The sequence below is a fragment of the Diachasmimorpha longicaudata genome, chromosome 13 (assembly GCF_034640455.1).
Source record: "Diachasmimorpha longicaudata isolate KC_UGA_2023 chromosome 13, iyDiaLong2, whole genome shotgun sequence".
In the NCBI taxonomy this organism is placed as follows: Eukaryota; Metazoa; Arthropoda; class Insecta; order Hymenoptera; family Braconidae; genus Diachasmimorpha; species Diachasmimorpha longicaudata.
In genome coordinates, this window is record NC_087237.1 from 5036726 (window position 1) to 5059531 (window position 22806).

The following is a 22806-nucleotide window of genomic DNA, read 5'->3' on the forward strand; positions in this document are numbered from 1 at the left end:
CCACAAACAATTCACCATTAGAACCACTCCACAAAGTGTTCTCATCTTTATTTCAAATACAATAATATAATTCAAAAAATCGATCTTTGTACAACGGCGGCAATTGAAGCCCCAATATTCAACAAGGAATGTACAAAAATGCATCTAAACGTTTTGAAAAATAAAACACTGAAGGTATAAAACATTCACCTCTCTGACACTCCTTGCACGACCGGCTTAGCCCTGAATCTTCTCCTGGAGGAGTTTCTCAAGTTTCCTCATATCGACGGCGAACTTACGGATGCCATCACTGAGCTTGTCAGTGGCCATCTGGTCCTCATTCAGAAGCCATCTGAATTGCGCCTCTTTGAGGCTAATCTTCTGCAAATCGCACTTTTTAGCTGTCTCCACACTCAGTGCTTTCTTCAGGGGTTCCTGGCTCTTCTCGAGCTCCTCCAGGAGCTTCGGACTGATTGTCAAGAAGTCACAGCCAGCCAGCTCTTTGATTTCACCAATGTTGCGGAAGGATGCGCCCATGACGACTGTTTTGTACCCAAATTTCTTGTAGTAGTTGTAGATTTTTGTTACTGATATGACTCCGGGGTCTTCTTTTGATTCATATGCCTTCTTGTCTGTGTTTGCCACGTACCTAGAATGAAATTCCATCGTTTTTTAATTAATTCTTCAAGTAAAGTGAAGGATTAACTCACCAATCAAGGATACGTCCGACGAATGGTGAAATCAAAGTGACACCAGCCTCAGCACAAGCGACTGCTTGAGCGAAATTAAAAAGGAGTGTCAAATTGCAGTGAATCCCATACTTTTCCTCCAATTCCCTGAATAAGACAACCACACAGAACATGAGTAAATAGCATAATTGACAGGATAATTCGACTGGCTGCAATGGTACGAGTTCCTTACTTAGCCGCCTGGATGCCCTCCCAGGTAGATGCGAGCTTGATCAGAATCCTCTCCTTGCTAATTCCTGCCTCCTCGTACAGAGAAATCAACTTCTTGGCCTTCTCGATACTGGCTTCTTTGTCGAATGACAGTCGGGCATCTACTTCAGTCGAGACCCTCCCTGGGATTATGTTCAGAATCTCCTGACCGAAGAGGACGCAGGTCATGTCCATGGCAGCCTCCACTTGCTCAGCGAGAGTGCTATAAACAATCAGGATATCCAATCGATTGACTATCTATTTTATTAACATTTTTTCAATGAGAAAATTTCTCTCGCCGTCCAATTCCAAGGTTTTACTGAAGGTTTCTACATTCCTCAGCTCGTACCTTCTACAGAAACCGTTTCGTAGTGGAACGACAATTTCATGATTTCTCAGGTTCTCGTGAGTATCGACTCTCCTGTTCGCATTCATCGATCGATCGACCCAGGCAGAATGACCTGATCTAATCTCGTCGCTCTACTAGTGAATAATTTATTTGAAAACTACAATACCTTCCTGTTTTCTTTCCATATTGAACGGCCTTATCTAACAAATGAGCATATTTCTTCTGATTAGCGGCAGCCAGTATGAGTGAGGGATTTGTCGTGGCATCAGTCGGCTTAAATTGTTCCATAGCTGAAAAAAAAAGTGCATTTCATTACTTTGTTTTTCGTCAAGTGAAGGTTATCCCCTGTCTCGGACAAATCGCGTGTCCTCCGTCATCAATAAATTTTGCAATCGTCAGTTCGTCATGCGATGACATTACGGCTAATAGAAAAAACATAAGCAATTCAAATTAAACTAAATTTCATGGATTATTCCAATTTGAAAACTGTTCTGGATTTCCAATAATTATTGCACAATTAATTATTATCAATATTGCACAAATGACCTTTACAAAAATTGTAAAATTAATTCTAGTCGTCTATGAAGAAATGGATAGATTAAGGAAAGTTTAAATTATATTTTTCGGTCTAATGAGTGACTCCGAGGTGGCTCCATTATGCTGAATCATTCAAATTTGGCGGGTGACCATTTAAAATAACTCGATCAAGCGCATGGCGCTTGCAGTAATAATCGAACCGCAAAAAATCATAGCTCACGATCGAATGATCGTAAATAAAAAAAACATCGAGAAGTAAAAACGATACGTTGAAGGTCACCTCCCGCTCACGATAAAGCGTCAATGATAATCACCTTCGCCTATGACCCGTATCACTCGGCATTTCCCGCTCGAGAAAGCCAACAAAAATTTGAAGAATAGTCCCAAAACATTGTTATTTACCTTGAAAATCACCGGTATCAGCGACAACAGTTGTCAGTGATTTAAGTTGCTCCAAAGAATTGCTCATTTTCGCTTTTTTACACACTGGAGTAGTCATTTTTTGTGCGTCCTAACTCGTGTTCACGATCAAACTCACGCTATCGGCTGACTAGCACTGCATCGGCCTCGGCTGAGAAAATGGAAATAGAAGAAACCACGAGATACTTCAGTACTACCAACGTCCAAATAAATTCGAGGTCACTCCACTATCTACTTCCCCCCCGGGAGATTTTCAAACGGGAATTTAAAAGAATATGAGTGACAAAGTGAAAGGAAATGTGATTTTATTCAATGCCTTCAATAGTTCATACAAAATTAATCTTAAGTGCAATCGTGATAGTGTGTGGGACATTCCATCTCCAATAAGTCACCGAAACTGTTGAATTTCTGATCGAAATGATACAGCAATGAATCATTATTTTTACAATTTTAATACTTTGGGTTTTAAGTCTAAATTTGGGTGAATACCTAGTAACTATTGAGTACACGTCATCAGAGGTTCACGATGTAGAATCCCCTCGTCATTCAGTCAGTCGATTGCTCCGAGGAATTGGCAAATAAACTAAATAAGAAATGGAAATGATAAAAATTTTTCCCCCTCGGAATATACCATTTTTCAATAATTATTATACACGAATTCTAGTCTAAAAGTCTGTGAAAAATAGTCGGGTACATAATGCCTGTGACAACTTATTTATCTCATTATTATGCAAACGAATAAGTCCCGCGTTTACGCCAATAACCCATTATTGAATATAAAATATTGAGATAACTAAGTTGAATGGAATGTCCCATGTAATCGAGCCTAAGACCCATTGGAATGAACACCAGAAATACGCGGACCTAAAACCATAATTATTCTCACACAGATGGCCCATTCACTCACTCGTATAAAAATATTACACTGTGAAATTTCAACCTCCACAATAAAACATTAAATTTCACTGCACCGCATGTCTTAATAAAATATTATAAATTTTCTTTCATCTCTTGTCTATCTCCTCAACGTCTTGTAATACCATACTTTCGTAGTTGATTAACAAATATAAAATTTCCCTCAAATAAACAGAATTATTCATCTCAAATTTTCTCCAACAACGTATGCCTATCAATGATTTGTTTTGGCTTAGGCTGATGACTGTACATGAAAATAGAGCAAATAACGAGCACAGCGCCCGATGCAAATTGAAATGTGAGTTTAAAATTGAACAAATAAATTGACGCAATGCAGGAGATAATGATAGCTAGAGATGTGGCGAAACCTTTGAGTATGTTATCAGCGTGTTTGACTACCATTGCGACAATAAGTCCACCACCTGCTTGTAGGACAACCAAATAAGTGACGAACCAGTCATAGCCAAAGAAAAAGCCCTGCTTCACTATAACATCACGATCTGTCACGCAACAACTGATTAATCCAATTGGCACTGACAATAAACTCAACTGTACGTTTCTCATCCAAAGGGAGATGTCAGAACCTTTGAGGATTTTTTCGAAATATATTCCGGCAAAACCCGAGAGAAAACAGGCTATCAGCGCTGCTGAGAAGCCCAGAATACGATTCTGCTCGATTCCAGATGCAACCTTGGTGGGACCACTGTCGGCCAACTGAACGAGGACAACTCCTATCAGCAGTACGATTAATGCACTCCATTGAATTCTCAGAAGAGATCTCCGGAGAATTACGACAGCGAAGAAGGCTGTTGTCAAGATTTTCAACTGATAAGTTACCTAGAAATGCAAAGGAAGTGATGAGATCATTAGAATGTCCACTGAATTCCATTCTCAGTGAAAAAAAAACTTTGCAAGTCAAAATAAAAAATAGGATGAATATACCTGGTAGGTTGCTGCATCTAAATTCGATGCTGACAGGTACAGAAGATTGTTTTGCACTAAATAAACGAACGAAGGTACACAAACTTTGAGAGTATCAAGTGGTTCTTTTACAATCGTCGAATGCAGCACATTGATGAATTTTCGTAGACTCCCTTCTTCGAAAAACACTATGACGAGGCATGTGACACACTTCACAACTTCTGACATTACCACAGCTGGAATGAGAATATTGTCAATAAGATATGGCTGTTGACACAGCTTTGGATGGCCCAAAAAATTCAAAGGGTTTATATCCAAATAAAGAAAGAAGGAATTTTTAAATGTGACTGGTGGATAATTACCAGTGGATGCGAGGAACATATCACCAGATCTGGTCCTGGCGTATCGCATGCTGAGACCCACCAATGCATTTTGTAGCGTCAGAGTGACCAAGCTGATGTACTTCAGCGTCTGGGCATTGGCTTAAAAAAATGATAATTTAATTATCGGGAGTGAAGTCCTTTGTGTAGTGGTTCATAAATATTCCCTGAAGTATTTGATCTCTATGAAACCATAAAAAACTTGGAAACATTGTAAGAATATAATTTTTTAATTATTCTTCATAAATGTCTGAGAGTTTTTTGGAACTCATGGGCTACGGAGAATTGAATAGCTATTACAAATAGCTTCAGACAATGAAAATCATAAAACTACTTAAGATTCCATTTGATAGATTATAGCCAGCCGTTAATGATTGTTTAATTGCCTTCGAACTGATATCTATGATGAAGCTTTCGTACTCGTCAACTATTGCCTCTTCCCTGCTCCATAAAATCAATTGAATTCAACTGAGCAGTTGAATAAATTCAATTCGACTAAAAATAAAGTAAATTACAAGGTAATACTCACTGTTCTGATGCTTATTCATTTTGTCACAAATCTCTCAGTCTTACTAAAGTTGAGTGATCCTTCTGCTCCTCGAGACTTTCTAATTACATCATTTCTGAAGACCGCACGACATGAAAACAATTTTTTCAATATACAGATTGTAAATTTATTATTTTTGCTTGAAGTTGTGATTGAGACATATTGACTTAAAAATCGAGCTCTATTTTGATGACCTGTGCTCTATATGCTGAGAGAAAAATTATTCACGATTTCATTCTATCATTGATATTTATTTTTCTTGCATTGATCAATTCTGAGTGATGAATTGCGATGTTAATCGATATTCTAGCCGGTCCATGTTGCCCCACACATTCGAGGAATTTAATTCTCGCCGACGTACACATTTCTCAGTGGCATAAAAACCCAGTTAATAACTAATTTTACCGGTCAAATATGACAGTCATGAGATTCATAGGTTATGGCACATTCCAACGTGATGATAAATATGTATTCAATTTATTTACACTCACTTTTTGAAAAATTACTCGGTTAAATATCCACGTTGACAGGGGATCAACAACCAGGCAGTGTCTTGCGGAGTAACCAATCAACATTGACTCCAATATGTCGAAGCATAATGTCACATGTACCATAAAACTTCTGGTGAGGTGGCGATTGGAGGGGACATGAAGATTCGTATGTATTTAGCCGACAGGTATTACCTGCAGGGTATGAGGGTTTCGTCCGTGGTACACAGAGGTCAGTAGCTAGTCAACGTAAAAATGGCGGCTGCCTGCAGAGTCCGGCATGCGATAAAATTAGGAAAATTGTTTTCCAAGTCCATTAACTACAGCCACAGACTTGGAATCCTTGAAAGCCGACTGCTACGATCACCAGGTACGCGAATTTCGCAGGTTCATTCACTGTTAACGAACATCAACAATAATCTGTACAAAGACGAAGTCGTGTTTGAGGTTAACCATGCATATACTCGTAGGACTGTCGTCGTTATCGTTGAGAAATGCGAGATTCCTGTCCTCCCAAGCTGCTCCTGAGAGTGCCACAGACGTGGAGTACCATAACATTGTCAAAAACACCGAAAAACCGACAGGTGAAAGTGCACAACATGAGTTCCAATCAGAGACTCGAATGCTCTTGGAAATCGTCGCAAAATCCTTGTATTCCGATAAAGAGGTGTTTGTTCGTGAATTGATATCCAACGCCAGTGATGCCCTCGAGAAATTACGATACCTCAGGCTGAGTAAGAATTTATCCCCTGAGGAAGGTGGAGACAGAGAGCTGGAGATCCACATCGTAACTGACAAACAGAATCGGACATTGACAATTCAAGACACAGGAATTGGAATGACTCGAGAGGAGTTGGTGTCTAACCTGGGGACTATTGCACGATCTGGCTCGAAGGTACAGTTGTTTGGAGGATACTGAACAACGGTTTCCGTTCTTCATTTAATTATTTCCATTTAACACAGGCGTTCCTGGAACAGTTGAAGGAAAAACAGGCAGCAGGAGACTCTGCCAGTATCATTGGACAATTTGGAGTGGGATTTTACAGTGCATTCATGGTTGCTGACAAGGTTGAAGTATTCACAAAGTCTTATGAACAGAATGTCGAAGGTCTCCACTGGTCCTCTTCTGGGTGATTATTGATTATTGTTTTTTTTTGTTAATCCAAATATCAGGTTTGTGAAGGACGTATTTCATTCACAGGGCCGGCACTTACGATATATCTCAAGCAGATGGGGTTCAGCCAGGGACTAAAATCGTGATGCACCTGAAAGCCGACTCTAGGGAGTTCAGTGATGAAGAAACTATTAACCGTAAGAATCTAGTTCTTCATTAGGAATAAGCGTCAATAATTTTTCTGGAATTATTTATTACGTCCACTTATGCATTAATCCACTCCTTCCTTGATCATTCCACTCCAGGGATCATCAAGAAGTACAGCAACTTTGTGGGCAGTCCAATCTATGTGAATGGCAAACGTGTGAATGTAATCCAGCCAATTTGGATGCTTGATCCGAAGGAAGTGACAGCCGAGCAGCACGCCGAATTTTATCGCTTCATTTCAAACTCATACGATGCACCTAGATTTATCCTTCATTACACTGCTGACGTGCCTCTGAGTATTAGAGCACTGTTGTACTTCCCAGATGATAAGCCAGGGCTTTTTGAGCTCAGCAGAGATACATCAGTTGGGATATCTCTCTACAGCAGGAAAGTTTTAATCAAAAGCAAGGCTGATAATCTGTTACCAAAATGGTTGCGTTTCGTCAAAGGAGTTGTTGATTCCGAGGATATTCCCCTGAATTTGAGTCGTGAATTATTGCAAAATAGTGCTCTCATCAGTAAATTGAGGGCTGTTCTAACAGCAAGAATTTTGAAATATCTCAACGAAAGGTCGACGAAACAACCGGACGAATATAATGAATTTTACAAGGACTATGGACTATTCTTGAAGGAGGGAATTGTCACTAGTCATGATCAAAGCGAAAAAGAAGCCATTGGCAAACTCCTCCGATTCGAGTCGTCGGCGAAGCCAGCTGGAGAGCTGGTCAGCTTGCCCAAGTACTCCGAGGGGCTCTCACAAGATCAGAAACATATTTATTACCTGTCTGCTCCGAGTCGAACACTAGCAGAGCAATCCCCTTACTACGAGTCCTTCAAAAAACGAAATTATGAGGTCCTCTTCTGCTATGAGCCATACGACGAATTAGTTCTCATGCAATTGGGTCGTTTTGGCTCTCGTTCGCTCACATCAGTGGAAAAAGAAATGAGGGATGATGTGGAGTCTACGAAGGAGAGCACAATCGATGCGATAAATAAACAGGAAGTCGATACTCTCCTCGGTTATATGAAGAGCGTCCTCTCGAAGAAGGCGTCTGAGGTAAGAACGACAAATCGTCTTGAATCTCATCCCTGTGTCATCACAGTCCAGGACATGGCAAGTGCCAGACACTTCATCAGGACCCAGAGCCATCAGCTAAATGAGGAAACGAGGTATAATCTACTCCAGCCACGTCTCGAGATCAATCTCAATCATCCAATCATCAAGAAACTGACGACGCTGATTGATTCAGACCCTAAATTGGCCGAACTATTGACCCAACAGGTAATTTCATACATTTCAAAAAACCGCAGACTATTTTCATTTAAATATTTTTTATGTAGCTCTTCACGGCTGCTATGGTGGGAGCTGGACTCGTTGAAGACCCAAGAATCCTGCTGACATCCATGAACGAGTTATTGACAAAGGCATTGGAGAAGCACTAATTATTCGTCTTCATTTAGGTGAACATCTCATGTGAAAATGTAAGGGGATTCTGTTCTGTATATAAGTGTATTAAATAAATGGCGAATTTACTGGTCAGTAGTGAGTGTTTATTTTTATTGGCCTCAATATTTTTGTTCTGGAAAACGATGGGGCAAATTAACGTTTTATCATTTTTTTTGCGAATGAACTGAGCGCTACCAAAAATTGTACTACAAAAATTCGGTTAGCTCTCGTAGACTCGGGAATATCGGTCAAAAACTGGGCTGAGATGGGCGTCTCTGATCTCCCAGTGGACCAAGCAGTAATTGTCGAAACATTTTTCCACCTACATTGCGTTCCCGGCGTAACTCTGACTTTCTCTTTGATATTTCTCTCCACCTTTTTTTTTCAACCTTTATTTCTCTTTTTTCCCCGGAATTATACCGGCCATTACTTAAGCCGTTAATTTGTCGGTGATGATGTGGCCAGGGTTAAAAAAAAAGGGAGAAGGAAAAAAAGGCGCAATATAAAAAGTACAAGATCCTTTGTGCTCTCGTATTCCAGACTACCGACGATAAATTGTAACGCCGACTAAAACATTCTTGATTTCACGGGCAATTAACTCGTCGTGTCAGTGCTCCAGAGGGTGCGAGAAACAACTGATGCTCAAACGAGCTTCAGTCCAGAATTATTATTACTGTATATTTTATTCTCCTGGTTTTTTTGCTATCCGTTTCGAATTTCCACGCCGCTGATCATCTGACGTACATTCCGCCGAGTAAAAGTGTCATCAACTGTCGTTTCAGTTCGTTTTAGTCGGTAACTCGATGTGAAACCTTTTCGAGGTACTGGTGGAGTTTAATAAAGAAAATAAAGGACCACGACTGGATGTGCAACAAAGGGTACAATCTTTTGGGCATGACCACAGGGGACAGGTGTAATTTTTTTTCACGCTCAAGGTGAACCACCGGCCACCTGTTTCACCAGGAGAATCCTTTATTTCGGAGAAGTTTTTCAGGTGCACTGGGATAAAAAATTCGTTTATTTATGTTTTTATCTCAAAGGGTATTTCTCCTTCCTATTACCATTACGGTTTTATGGGCGCCTCTCGGAGTCATCATCTGATTGACATTTTTTTTATTTTGTGAGAGTCCCTGGAGCAATCGATAACATCCGGTTTACGCCCCGTCAATCACAAAATCAAAAAATCGAAAAAGATGAGGGAAAAATTCCAATTCAGTTAATAAATTCTGCATCGAAGGGTCAAAAAATTATCATAAATCTTTCTGTGTTTGAATATCTACGTAAAAGATGGATAAAAAAAATCCCGAGTCCGATAGAAAATTATTTCTCTCAGAGAATGCAAATAGAATGCAATTATGATCGTCCATGTCTCCTTCCCCCGAAAATCCCCTATCACCCAACCAGAATAATACCATGGGAAAACTACCGAAGGGGATGAGTGAGTTAACTCAATTCCAGCGGCAAAGTGACTATCCTTTGACTCCAACATACGACATTTGGCCTTGCACGAAGTATTCCTGAAACGAAGCGCACCGTTACGTGAATCCTGGCGAAATACAGCCGCTGGTGTATCAGTTTCGCTCGTTTGGTTGGCACATCGGTCTAACGGTTCAATGGGTATCGACAAGGCGAAACTCCAGCGATGCCTCATCCACAGTTATACAATTCTGCTTGTGCACATGATGAATGGAAACGAGACGGCGAATGTCGTCCCGAGAGGGAGAGAAAGACTTTCACCCGTTATCAAAGCAACGACATGTATATTCATTTAATTACGTTTGCATTGTGCACATATGCACGTACCGCAGCGATTATTATCGCATTTGAGAACGAGATATGATGAAGACACACGCTCAACTCCTGCCAAGCCCTCGCCTGGGATGCATTTAAATATTTCATGGTATCGGGCTTTGGATCGGAAATAAATGAACATACGAGGACTGAAAATCGCCCACTAACGAGAGACCCTGATAGGCAGCGCTGGATGCTGTTGAGACGATTATTTACGTACCGGAAAAAATTACAGACAATTTAAATCACTGCTATAAGAGCCGGTATCACTTATGGAATGTATTCTTATCATAAAAAATGAAGTCAAGGGTTTTATCCTGATACAATAATTTTGAGGGATTTTACGGAAAAAATGAAGACCCAATTATTTAGTTGGAGCAGCCTTAAAAAATTTAGAAGCTTGATAAACAAAAGTCCCAGATATTTAACAGCATTCTCTTGAATTTATAGAGAATCTCTGTTGTCGCATCAGAAATATAATTTTCCCGCAGCACCATAATATCAATAATTATCAGTATCTGCAATAAACGTCCAGCGCTCCCAGAATTTTATCAGCCTAATTATTCAATTACCCACCAATAAAAAAACCTCAACTCGGCATAATTGAGTCATATCACCCCATTATCCTTATTTTCTGTTTTAATCTCGTGATTTCCCCGCTGACAATAATCATCGCCCGAAAAAACCGTCACCTCCGTATTTACCTCCCCCTGCAAGCGCTGATTAATCCCCCTGAAAAATCACAGCTACATTTAATTACTTCGGGCATTAAACCATCGACGTAATCCCCTGCAATATTCACATCCCCCAATAAGCTAATAACCCATTGTCGGGGAATTAATTTCAAAAAAATTACTCAACCGACGTATTTCCGAGGGACGAAAGGGTTTAGGGTGATTCCATTAAAATATTCACATCAATTTTCAGTAAAAATTTACTAATACCCCGTACTATAGCCCACTTTTCACACCCACATTATTATTATATATTTTGCGAATACCCAGGGTGAGGGAGATTGTTCCGTGCGGCGATGCAAACCTCCGTGGTATTTCGATTTTACGCCTATTCGAGATATTTATGCGTCGGCCATATATTGACCGAAAATATGACGGTGAGAACGACGTACTCATACGGGGGTGGCTCTTCGCCAGTCGGTATTTGGAGCGGGCAGGAAGGGGTAGCAACTGAACTGTGAGTGCATGTGGGTAGGAGGGAAAAACCGATTTGTCGTGCGTCATGCAAATGAAAGGGATTTTTTTTTTCAGTTTTGGTTGTGTAATTTTTTTTATCCCCCTTTTTCACCCACGATTTTCATCCCCAAAACGCCTATATCGTCGATTACCGCATCTCTCCATTAATAACAAATCGGTTTGGGGTGGGATTTCGTCTATTCGTTCAGTAGGAAATCGTGAAAGAATTGCAAATTCTTTTGGGATGGGGTTTTGCGGAGTTATTGGCGGGTTAGGACCGTAGGATCGGTTTGGGGTTGTTTTCGGGGAAATGTGGAGGTGTACTCCGGTAGGTTGGGGGTTGTAATACATTTGTGGTCGAGGGAGAGGGGGTTTTGTCTGTTCGATGAGGGATAAATGGGGTAAGAGGTATAACTAAGTAGTTTGGACTCGTGTCACGTCAGACGGTCAACGTCACGCCGAATACTGGGGGTGGGGCAACACGTGCATTTTATCGTTTGACCCTTTTCAAGTAATGTGCGGGGGAGGGCTTGAGGGGGTTTATGAATTCCATGATTGCATGATACATTTATGGATGAGGAGGAAAATTTTTCGAGTGGAGATGAATTTTTTTCGCGATCATCGAACGTGTCTTCATTTTATTTCTTTAATCAACGTCTCTGCAGGTGATTGAAATTTTTTTATAAAAATCTCGCCGCTCGTGGCGTTTGTCTTCTTCCACCACGAGCCCTAATTAAAAAATCTGAAGTCACCAGATCCGATATTTGACAGTTAAATCTTGCCGTCAGGTCGTATATGGCGCAGTAACGACATTTATTGAGGATGTAGAACAATGCGGAATCGTTTCAACGATCAGCATGGCCAACTGTTATTGCCGTCGTTACTGTCGCTGATCTCTCCCTCTCCTGCCACTGCACCTTCATGATCAACTTCATGCATTCCCTCCCCTTCCCCTACCCCCTAACTGTGCACCGGCGACATAATGGCTGAGAGTATCTGGCTACCACTCCTTCAAGTGCACAATCAACAGAGTAAAATAGTTATTGATAATAGATTAATGGTAACACTATATCTCCTGTAACTTTCAGGACTTAATGCCCCAGCACGTAATTGTATCCTTGCGCCATGATCGTAAATGGGGGCCTCGGAAATAACTCAACAGCTGAGGAGAATTGGATCTTTCGGTTAAAGTTTACCGATCATAAAATCTGGTGGTCTCATTATTTTTTGTATCGCCCTCGATCCCCTTTTTTTCCCCTCAACTCGTTTTGATTTTTTTTTTTTCATTGGAAACCCTGGTACGAGTCGAGTGCATTTTAATGCCCCTCAAGTTTGTTACTTTGGAGAGTATTTTATGGGGTTGGGGATAATAATTTCGTAACGATCTTAGACATGTGGAGGCGCTGTAAAGCCGCGAAGATTGCTAGGCGAAGAATATTACGGGTTAATATTGACAATCAGTGGTCCACCTGCGTTCGGTATTAAGGCTATGCCAGCTCTCGGAAAATTTTTATTCGTGGGAAACATTCCTTTGGTCTTACGGGTGATACCTGGGTGACGTGGAGGCCTGAACTTTTGGGAATATTTTTTTATATTTGAACTTTTTAAAAGGGGATTTTTTGTGATTATAGATTTTCTCATTGAGTATCAAAAACATTTATACAATCGCTTTTTAAAAATTTTATTTATAAGGATTTTGTGAAATATAATTCTCGTAAGAGATTATTAATTATTGAAATTAATAGAGTGATGGGTTTTTCAATTTTTTGCTTAAAAACCCATAAATCAGTTTATGAAAATTTTCTGCATTTGTAAGAAATAGAAAGCGCTCGATGCTCAAGGCCCAGTATTTGCAAATAATGAGCGTGACCTTGGAGAATGGTGCGATCGATTGTATAACCATAATAAGTCGAGATTCAATTCGCATAATTGGAAGAATTAGAGAGCTGATCGGGATAATCAACAGATCTTGATGAATGTTATTTTCAGTATTTTCAAAGCTGTGATTGTGATTGATCGTTATTAATGATACATCATCACTCGTTCGATTGATTGATGTTCATCCAGATTCACAGATGTTACAGATATTGCCACAATAAATGTAGCAATAAATAAACAGTAACCGTTTACAGAACCCAATAATTTCAACCAAAAAGAGGTTTTAATTAATCAAATTAATGAATTGACCAGTTTGATGTGCCTCTCAATCATAATAACATATTAACAAATATTGGTATTTGTAGAGGAATAATTAAAAGGGAATTCCTGGGGATGACAGCGGTACCATTGGCATTTTGTCCCGACAAAAAAAAATCACAAACGAAGTTACAAGAATGACTCCCAACCCCTGGCTTTCAGGGCAATATTGACATGTTGACTACAGGGAAATTCCGAGGAATACATCACCCGAGAATCGAATATTAAATTCTACCACGGTCACTGGTCAAAGAGCCCAGGCAATGCCGACTCGCTGTCCATCTAATGGACATTTTCAGCGCTGATATAAAGCCCTCATCGGTGGGAATCCCTATTCCCTTCTGCTATGACGAAATATATTCACAGAAGCGAAGTGAACTTCCTATACTTTTAAAGTTTTATAATTCAACGACTTGAATTTTCCAATTTTTATTTCTTTTGCTAAATGGAGTCGAAGAGCTTCGAACGCCCATTTCATTCACTACAAAATCATTGATTTATTATAGTATTTCTATTATTTATAATATTGTTAAAATTATTTTGCTCATACGGTGAAATAGATCGATTTTAACCAAATTAATCACCCGAAAAACGTGAATTCCTTCCGTCAGTCATTTTTTTTTGTGTTTCACGTGCGGTCAAGCAAAATTTCCAATCTGATTTGCCATCCCACCCTCATTCCTCTCTGTTATGAAAAGCCACCAGGAAAAATTTGCATTTGAAAATTATCCGCACTGTTCCCCCTGGCCGTCTCTGGATTCATCAGAAAAATATATAAATCCGCTCTCCCGAGGATACATCACGCCAATCCGGCATTGATTCCCTATTTTTTCGCTGATATTTGATGAGCTCACAATGGAGAATAAATAATTGATGAGTTCTCCAGTGATTGCACATTAATATCCATGTTTATCTCCGGCAATTTCATCCGACTCTATTTGACAGGATATTTCTATTACTCGATTCATTCCTCAATCAGCTCCTCACGAAAAGGTTAGAGATCATTAACTGTACATGCTGGCTATGTACCAGCATTACCCAGTATTTTCTCAACCGGAAAAAATGGAAAAACCCCATTCAGGTACATCGTAATTCTCGTTTTTCCATCAGCGGCTGACGAAAATCCGACTGTCGTCAATATTATTGACCAGCCATCGAGGCTGATTCGAATTATTTTTTTATTCTAAAAAGATAATTCGAACAAACATTAAAAGTTCCAAATTTTACTTTAATTACTTTACTTTTAATTAAAGAATATTTTGACTATTTGGCATTCCCTAAAAAATCAGACCTGTCATTGTGCCTCGATCATCCCCCGGACATTAACTAGCGAATGAATTTTTTAATTAACTCCAAAATTGTAAATTAAATTATTTCTTATCGAAATTAAATTTTATCCGGTCGAGTTCAGCTGTTGTTTCAGTGCTACACCACAAAAGCCGAAACCCAGAGTTTTGATCGTCTTGTAAACCCATTAAGCAACCATTGGGACTGAGCCAGTGGTATACAGCTCGCATCCATGAATACATCTCTTTCGCTGTTCATATGAATTACCTTTTGACTATAACATAATAATTCTCGTAGCCTCTTTTGTGCTCAACTGTGTGTATTATGGCAGCATTTGAAAATTTAGTATTGGGCTTTAACGGTCCGACTGGTGGGCCACGCGTATGTGCTCCAGCACGTGGAATTATGGCAATTCCAAGCCCTGGAGTAACTGGATCTGGTGTTCTCTCCAAGTGGAACAAAGCCGTGGGGCACTCAGCAATACAACGAAAAGCTCAGGCACCGCAGGGGCGAAATTCAGGCGGTTGTAAAATCCATTGCACTGCAACGACCTTCCACCCCCGCCACTACCATCTTCTCACCCAGTAACTTCTGTTATAACTGTGAATTTGGAGTTTATACGCGTGATAATTGCAGTGCGTTTTCGGGGCGGGTCGAGGGGCTGTTATGACTTGCATTTTATTGCTATTTTGGTAGGAATTTTTGGACTGGTCAGAGCAGCTTTATAGCGATGCCCTCAGGCATGTAGGTCATCTCAGGTAAATTAAACATTCCCATTTCTAAATTAGAGATTTAATCTGTTTAATTTTTCTACTGGATTTTATTTCCAAGACTTTTTTTATGTCGTTAGAATTATCATTTGCATTGATTACATCAATTTTTTAGTTCTGATCTCAATTTTATGTAGACTGAAGGTTTATGTACTTTGGTAATTTTTATGTACCTCGAAGATATGAACTATCGCAATAATTTGAAAGTTCTCTGAACTCTAGTTTTCAATTGTATCTGTCACCGTGTTCTGCTCTCTTGTCTCAAGAATAAAGTTCTAATTTGCGAGTTGTCCTTTTCCATGTACTTTCTCGCAGGTTACTCATGTACTGGTTGAATTAACGAAGTATCCTATCTCTCCCGTCTCGTTCAGGACAGTTTCGAATTGTTGTATCGCCGATAAATGCAGAAAACGTGAAGTTTGTTACGTACATAAGACACGTTTTCGCATTTCGGTGCTTCACCATTTGCAATGGCGATAAAGACTATTCAACAAAGTTCGTGACGAAGAGGATGAGTTACTCGAGACAAGTTTTACTTGTGCTGGGAGCCAGTGTGCGCATTCAACTAATAAACTGTGTCGTTTCGATTCATTGTCAGTCGGTTCTATCTATAAATAGTCCGGTGATTTATCAAACTTGCCCCGCTGCACGGATGTAGGAGTGGATGGAGAAGACTCCGGGGGGGTAAAAATGCTGGGAGAATGTCCACGGGGGTGTCACATTAAGAGGGTAAAATAAAAAGTTTGAAATAAAAATCTACAGTGCTTTCAAGTACAGAAATGCATTACGTGTTATTCACATGAAGTAGCCAGTGGTGTAATTTTTTTTTTCCAACCCCCGTAAAAGTTTTGAGCCCCGGAAACTGATCCTTTTTTCTCTGCTCACACCACCGCTAAGCCCATCCGGTGAATGAGTGCTTTCAAGCACTATTGCAATTCCATTTGTATCTTTTTGGGATTCATTTTTTAAAAATAGGAATCCTTCGGGTCTTCTAGTTAGTTTTGATTCGAAATGGAATTTGTGGGGAATTTTATATGTTCAGGTGGGTAATTTTGAGCTTGCAAGTCTTCATATAATCCTTTAATAGAAGCACATCAATCTTTCTACTCGAAATTTCAGACTTTTTGGGTTAAGACGACTAATTTTTTCAAAAAATTAGTCAAAAAATAATTATTCAATTTCATTCACCCCAGGTTCGTCATTGAATTTTCGTTCTCCAGAAATCGCGAAAAATGTTCACTCGTCAGTGAAAAAATTCCCATAATATTTCTCCTTAACAAACAATAAAAGACATTCTCATTAATGAAAGAATAACTCATTATCGTAAACAAAATAAAAATTTGAAAGACTTGTTGTTCCCCATTTGTTACTTCGTGCTGCCTTTTGTATAAAAAAATATTTCAGTTCATCATCTCTCCGTTATCTTATTCTCTGAACACGAAAGCTTCGCCGTCTATTGTTCCACGAGGAACGAAGAACCTCATTGTTCCTCAGGAAATGTATGAAATAATCACGAACATGTGGACAAAGTGCAATTAAATTTTTCGCTTTGTTAACTGATACATTTTCTCAAGCCGACCGGAAGCTTTTCGAACCCTCCGCCAAACTCCTTGAGCTTGTTTGAAGAAATAACGCCCCTCAGCCGAGATTGCCACGCGAGAGCAAACGACCCAGCTCCTAATTACAATCCTTCCTTCAGACCTTGTGTATTATGCCCAGTGCAACATGAAATCTTTATCCGCTGAACTGAATATTTTTATTATGAACCTGGCGCTGCCGTTATCCGCAGTAATTACAATTACGGTAATAACGTCTCTCACATCTTCGATAACCGATCTCAGAGGGTGGACTACGGGATGCGATCCTACTGTCAGGGTCAAGTATTTCCACTGGTAACCGATGATTTACCCGATAATTTACAAAGATTATTTATTGACTATTTGCATTCTCCAATCTTGATCGAAACCTGAGCTTTCATTCCTCGAAAAATTTAGGGATTTCTTTGTGGTTTTAATTATTTCACTTTATCATATTCTTCCTAGGCGGGACGAAATATGGACAATGGCATCGGACACGTGAAAAAAAAATCGAGGAATCAGCTGCAAAGGGAAATACCCATTCGATTGGTTTCCCCTGCAAGTACCACAGAAAGCTGCCCATAGAGCCACTGAATACAGCTTCCGGCAGTGTTCTAGAATATTGTATTACGTTTAATGTCGATGCCTTGAGCTTGAGTTTGCCAGTGTACAGTGGTGGGGCCTCTCTCACTTTAATCGAGTTTCGTATTACAACACTTGGATCCATTTACTTCAGGTATCTTGCACTACTGTGTGTCGTCTCGTTTTCCAAAGTATCCGGCGTAAATCCTAGCGCAGATTGAAATTTCCAGGGATCGCGTGGAGCGTCTTTCCTGGGAACATGGGTTCTCGATGTTAATATTACAGTGAGGGGCATTACCTGGCGGAGTCCTGGCGATTGTACGATATTTTGTGGTGGAGAAAGGTGTAATTGTGAGATTATCCAGTAGAGACGACGTGTGTTCGGTTATTTATTCAATTACAGGGTTGAAAATTCATAACTGTTTGTGTAACTAAAAATGTTTAACTGAAAAGTCCATTACAAATTGCAATAAATTTAGTTTCCAATTTTAGGGAAATTTCTGTCCAATTATATTCTGAATGTTAATCAAAATGGAGATATTTAATTGTTAACTGTCGAAACTATTTACACATTTATTCATTTATTTATTCTATCCAACTTTATCGGGTTCTCACGACTGTTTTTTTCAAGGAATTCGGGGATCACAGGGATTCGATTCGCGACGGTGTCTTCCTCATGAAACGCGAATTTCCGCGTATCAAACTGGGAAGGAAAAATAGGTCAACTAATTACATAGCGCGCTCATGCTGCTCATCCGACTATGTATTTTTTAATAAATTTACGGATATCCACGCGTTGGGGGCGAAGCTCCGATGAAATCCAGGGAATTATTGGATCAACCTGGGGCAACACGAGGCGGATGAGTTTACATTGAAATACTTTTTACCCCCGGCGTCATTTTTTTTTATCACTTTTTGATTCGGTGGATCGTGTCTACCGTGAGTGATAAAGTGCTTCTTTACTGTTTACTTAACTTCGTTTAAAAACGAAAAGTATATCCGTGTCGATGATTTTTTTCTGCAAAATACTTTTCCATTTAAATATTGCGACCACAAAGAAAAACCCACTGATGTAAATTTTTTTAGTAAACAAAAGAAAGTGATTCATTTTGCATAAACAACTGGTGCGCGCAGAGAAGTGGTTTATATGAATTAAACAAATTTTGTTACCTGGAAAAAATAATTTTATTCGATGCAGAAATTTCGGAAAAATGGGGAAAATTCATTTGGGAAATTGATCTGCTTTTTATTAAATATTTACTGCGATAGTCCGGTGGAAATTTATTATTTAAACAAAGGAAGCGCATCCCCATGGAATGTAGGTCGAGTTGCGTGGTTTCTCCGGTCGGCGATGAAAAACCGGCGGTAGAAAAACTAATAATGGAAGAAGTACACGAGATTGCCAGCAATTCCGGGGGACAAAAATTCTATCAACAATCATGCGGTACAATCGCACGCGTCCATAACAGCGAGATGATGCCGCAATTGGTTAGCGGGGCCTGAGTGTATGCCGAGATAAACTCAGCGGAGGATATGGGGTGAGGGGATGGTGGGGAGGGATGGAAAATGATATTCGCAGACTGTTGTCCGTGCAGAATGTGCGGACAAAAGCAAAAAGCGTTGTGGGCATCCAGTGGAGGCCTGTTTGGCTCGATCGATTTGCCCGAGGTGAAAGAAACCTGTCAAAGAGCGCACGGCATTCACCACAACACTATCCTCCTGGATAAATTAATCAAGAGTTCTTCCTTTCCAAGCGCATCAATTGCAAATTTTACTGGGGTTGGCCGCGGTAAAAGTGAGATAAATTATATATTCTCGGAGGTATGATTGCGTGAAGTAGCGAGCGATGATGATGTATCAAATGATGGGGAGCAAAATCAATTAAACAAAGTTTCTTGGTATCAGGGGGAGGGGGATATTTGATAGATGTGTACGCTGCGATGAAAGAGTAATGGTCCCGATGGGATTGATACGTTCGTATCTAATTACTTTTTTTTGTCGTCAGTGATTGACATCGGGGAACGTAATTCATTTTTCAGTGGGAAATTATGGGATTTAAATCCAGGAAAACCCGGGGCATTCAACAATTTTTCTATCACGGGACATTTTTTTTATTATTTTAATGAGGACCGAAGCACTCACACGGACGAAACATTTGATTTCTCAATTGGAATGAAAAACAATGTACCAATTACGGTGCTCAATGGGAATATTTCTCCTCCATTTCCTCCTCCATCAGTGGATGCCACCAATTTTTCAGTCGAATCAATTAACGAAATGAGTTCCTTCGGGAGAAAATAATTGTCGCGGTGGATAAAAAAAAAATTCAACACGACTGGCTGGCATCTGTGGGTCATCCCGCCGAGTCTCGATGGCCTCCTTCGGAGCTTTTATGTTCACAAGAAAATACGTCGTAATAACGAAGATCGAGCGTAGTCACTCGGCACGTAAAGTCCACGACAACTACAACGACTGGTGTTCAAACGCACTCCGGTGCACCAAAGCCTCCGCAGAGTTGTGTTACGAACGCCTCGAATGCAATTAGGCCCAGTCGTAAATCTTCCCAGTGGCGTATCATTTTGTCCCGAGTAGAGATTAGGCATGACGCGCTCGTTGCAGTTGGAATTTGCATAACGGTCAAGCCGAGGGTTACCTCTTCTCACGGCGTGTCAACCCCAATAACGAGCGGGAAAATTCAAGAGGGAGTTGAATTCAATTTCAAGAATTTGATGGTAAACAATTTTTCGATTCAACTGAATTTTCCCCGATTTGTTGATAAATAATTTTTTCCATTTTTCATAGAATCAAAAATTGATACAACAGAAGTGAATTCCCTCAATAATTTCCCTTTCATCAATAATAATCATAATTGTGCTCGCAGTGGAAGAATTTATGGACGCGAAGACGCCGTCGACTTTTGTTGAATTTTCTTTTTCATTAGTTATCTTGTTATATCCACCGTCAGTAGCCTACCCGAGTAAACTCCAGTGGAGTCAACTTTTCCAAGGGGTTGCAACGACTTGATAATTCAAAAACCATTAACTCTATTCAAATACTGACGGTGAAGTTACACGCTCACAGTCCGTCCTGTCCCCCGTACTCTCTCACTTCAAACTCTCTAATGAATATGAAACGAAGGGATTCGCTTGAGCCATTAAGTCGACTCCACCCTGGGCCATACCCCAGTGAGAATCAAACTCAAAGAGTTACTGAATGACTCACTATTGTGGCAGAATAATTCTCAAGTTTGTTTAAGGTTTTCCCGAAGTAATTCTGTTGATCTTTGAATTGAAAAATAACGGACAGATGAGGGAGCGGCGAAATGTTGCGGTAAAAAATACAAAATTTCACCAGAAATCTTGACCTTTCGTTCCGGCAATTTTTATTGAATTTTTTTTTCCCTGCACACTGGGACAATCATCGTGAAAAGAAAAATCGACCCTCACTCCTGTCAACGCCTGGCGGTGAAAAATGAGAGGAGATTTAATACGTACTGGAGTTTGGGGTAAGTATGAAGAGTAAAATATTTCTTATGAAAAAAGTAGTATAAAACTGTGCGGAGTCACCGGGTTAGATGTGGCCCCGGTGCTATGCAGTTCTCATTATCTCGGACCGTTTTAATCTTCGCCCGACGGAGGCGAGAGACTTGTAAACACCGAGGAGATGGAAAAACCTGGGCACAAACTCATAGAAATGAAATGAGACCATAAATTATGCACTCCCATTTTTTTTTTTTTGGTATTGAAAATAAATTACGGAAAAAGTAATTTTCGTGAATTGGAAACGGATATTATTTTTTCAGGAGAACAATTATGGGAGATTGAGGTCATCAAATGAAGTGCGAACAGAGGGTGAGGAGAGTAAAGTTGTCCAATTGTTTGTAAATATAATTTATTCTCAATAAAATTTATCAAAATTTCGTGTGAACCACTGGCGACTGACAGCGTTGCCTTTTACCCTGAAATTACAGAAATAATTCGCAATAAAAAAATCATTAATCAATAGTTTTCTAATAAAAACAGAATAATCATTAAGAGGACTCCTTCACCGGTACCCCGAGCGCAATATCCTCACTTTGTGATTCTTTCCACTCTGTCATCTCGCACGATAATACCAGGATTCTCTCTTGGAAATAGAGCCTCTTAAACTTCATTTCTCAGTGACATAAACTTGAATCGTAATTAATACGCTTGAACCTCTCGGAGGAAGTGTCTACAGGGGATCAAAGAGAGCCCTGGAGAACGTTGAGAGGGGAGGAAGAGGGGCCGCCGAGGTGGAAGTAGAATCGTGTTGCCTCGGAGCGCATACACGTCGTGGATAAAATAGTCTTATCGACTTGGCCCCAATGGTATCTAATGACGAAGAAATCAATTATTTTACTATAACGGTATTGGCGAGACCGGGAAGAAAAGAGGAAGCGTATAAATGGGGATAGCGATGATGGAGATCGGGGGTAAAAGACTGGAATGGTTTGAAAAAAAAAAAAAACGTCCAGTCAATACAGCCTTACATTGGAAAACTAGTCTTCGAGTTTCAAAACGAGTCTGCAGCTGTGTGCGTTATATTCTATTCACACTGCAGTTGAATAAATCACTTTGGTATCGGTGAACGTGTGCAACGTATTAGCGGAACAACCTGCATTTCTCTTCGGGATTATGGGTTCAAACAAATGGATTATGAGGAGTTGGGATGACTGGTGCAGGTGCAGATCAAAGGATCGAGGGGGAGGGAAATGTTAGTGTTATTTGGTTTTGAGTTTTTTTGCAGAGACCTGAGGTCATCAGTCGGTGATACAGAAGAAAATATGCACCGACACTTGTGATATTGTTTTATGGGATTGTGCAATAAATATAAAAATACAAAATAAAAATTTAAAATTCCGGGAAATCTCGGATTATTGATGGAGTCCCGGTGGCATTGACGTGTCACATCACGTTTTCCCAATAACTCGACTACTGTTTCACGGCACTATCGCGTACCCTCGTGACGTATCGTCGAACAAACTTCATCCCTAACCGGCGAACTCGTGTGTCGCTCCTTTGAAATAGTCGACAGGAGTCTCTCGAGGTGAAGCATCCACTTCCCCGGGGGGAATTGTTTTCGGCAGACAACCCCCACTCGTCGCGGCCGTGTGCTTGGAAGCGTAGAGGGCTGAACTCCCTCGCATCACG

General features: G+C 40.1%; 3 protein-coding genes across 3 annotated transcripts; 1 reads left to right on the forward strand and 2 right to left on the reverse strand.

Annotated features, from left to right (window-relative positions):
- Positions 1-17: 17 nt before the first annotated feature.
- On the reverse strand, positions 18-2381 carry LOC135168643 (transaldolase). Its single transcript, XM_064133027.1, has 5 exons — positions 2206-2381; positions 1433-1556; positions 901-1140; positions 690-815; positions 18-628 (listed from the first exon to the last, which is right to left on the reverse strand). Exons 1-5 carry the CDS (start codon positions 2300-2302, stop codon positions 217-219), a joined length of 999 nt encoding a protein of 332 aa, XP_063989097.1. The 5' UTR covers positions 2303-2381; the 3' UTR covers positions 18-216.
- Positions 2382-2511: 130 nt separating this feature from the next.
- Positions 2512-5634, reverse strand: LOC135168642 (UDP-galactose translocator). The gene is made up of 5 exons (XM_064133026.1): positions 5478-5634; positions 4969-5062; positions 4422-4541; positions 4081-4295; positions 2512-3975 (listed from the first exon to the last, which is right to left on the reverse strand). The coding sequence occupies exons 2-5, from the start codon at positions 4985-4987 to the stop codon at positions 3325-3327; spliced, it is 1005 nt and encodes a 334-aa protein (XP_063989096.1). The 5' UTR covers positions 4988-5062; positions 5478-5634; the 3' UTR covers positions 2512-3324.
- Positions 5635-5686: 52 nt separating this feature from the next.
- Positions 5687-8335, forward strand: LOC135168636 (heat shock protein 75 kDa, mitochondrial). The gene is made up of 6 exons (XM_064133018.1): positions 5687-5844; positions 5945-6369; positions 6438-6604; positions 6676-6785; positions 6894-8077; positions 8137-8335. Exons 1-6 carry the CDS (start codon positions 5730-5732, stop codon positions 8236-8238), a joined length of 2103 nt encoding a protein of 700 aa, XP_063989088.1. The 5' UTR covers positions 5687-5729; the 3' UTR covers positions 8239-8335.
- Positions 8336-22806: the final 14471 nt, after the last annotated feature.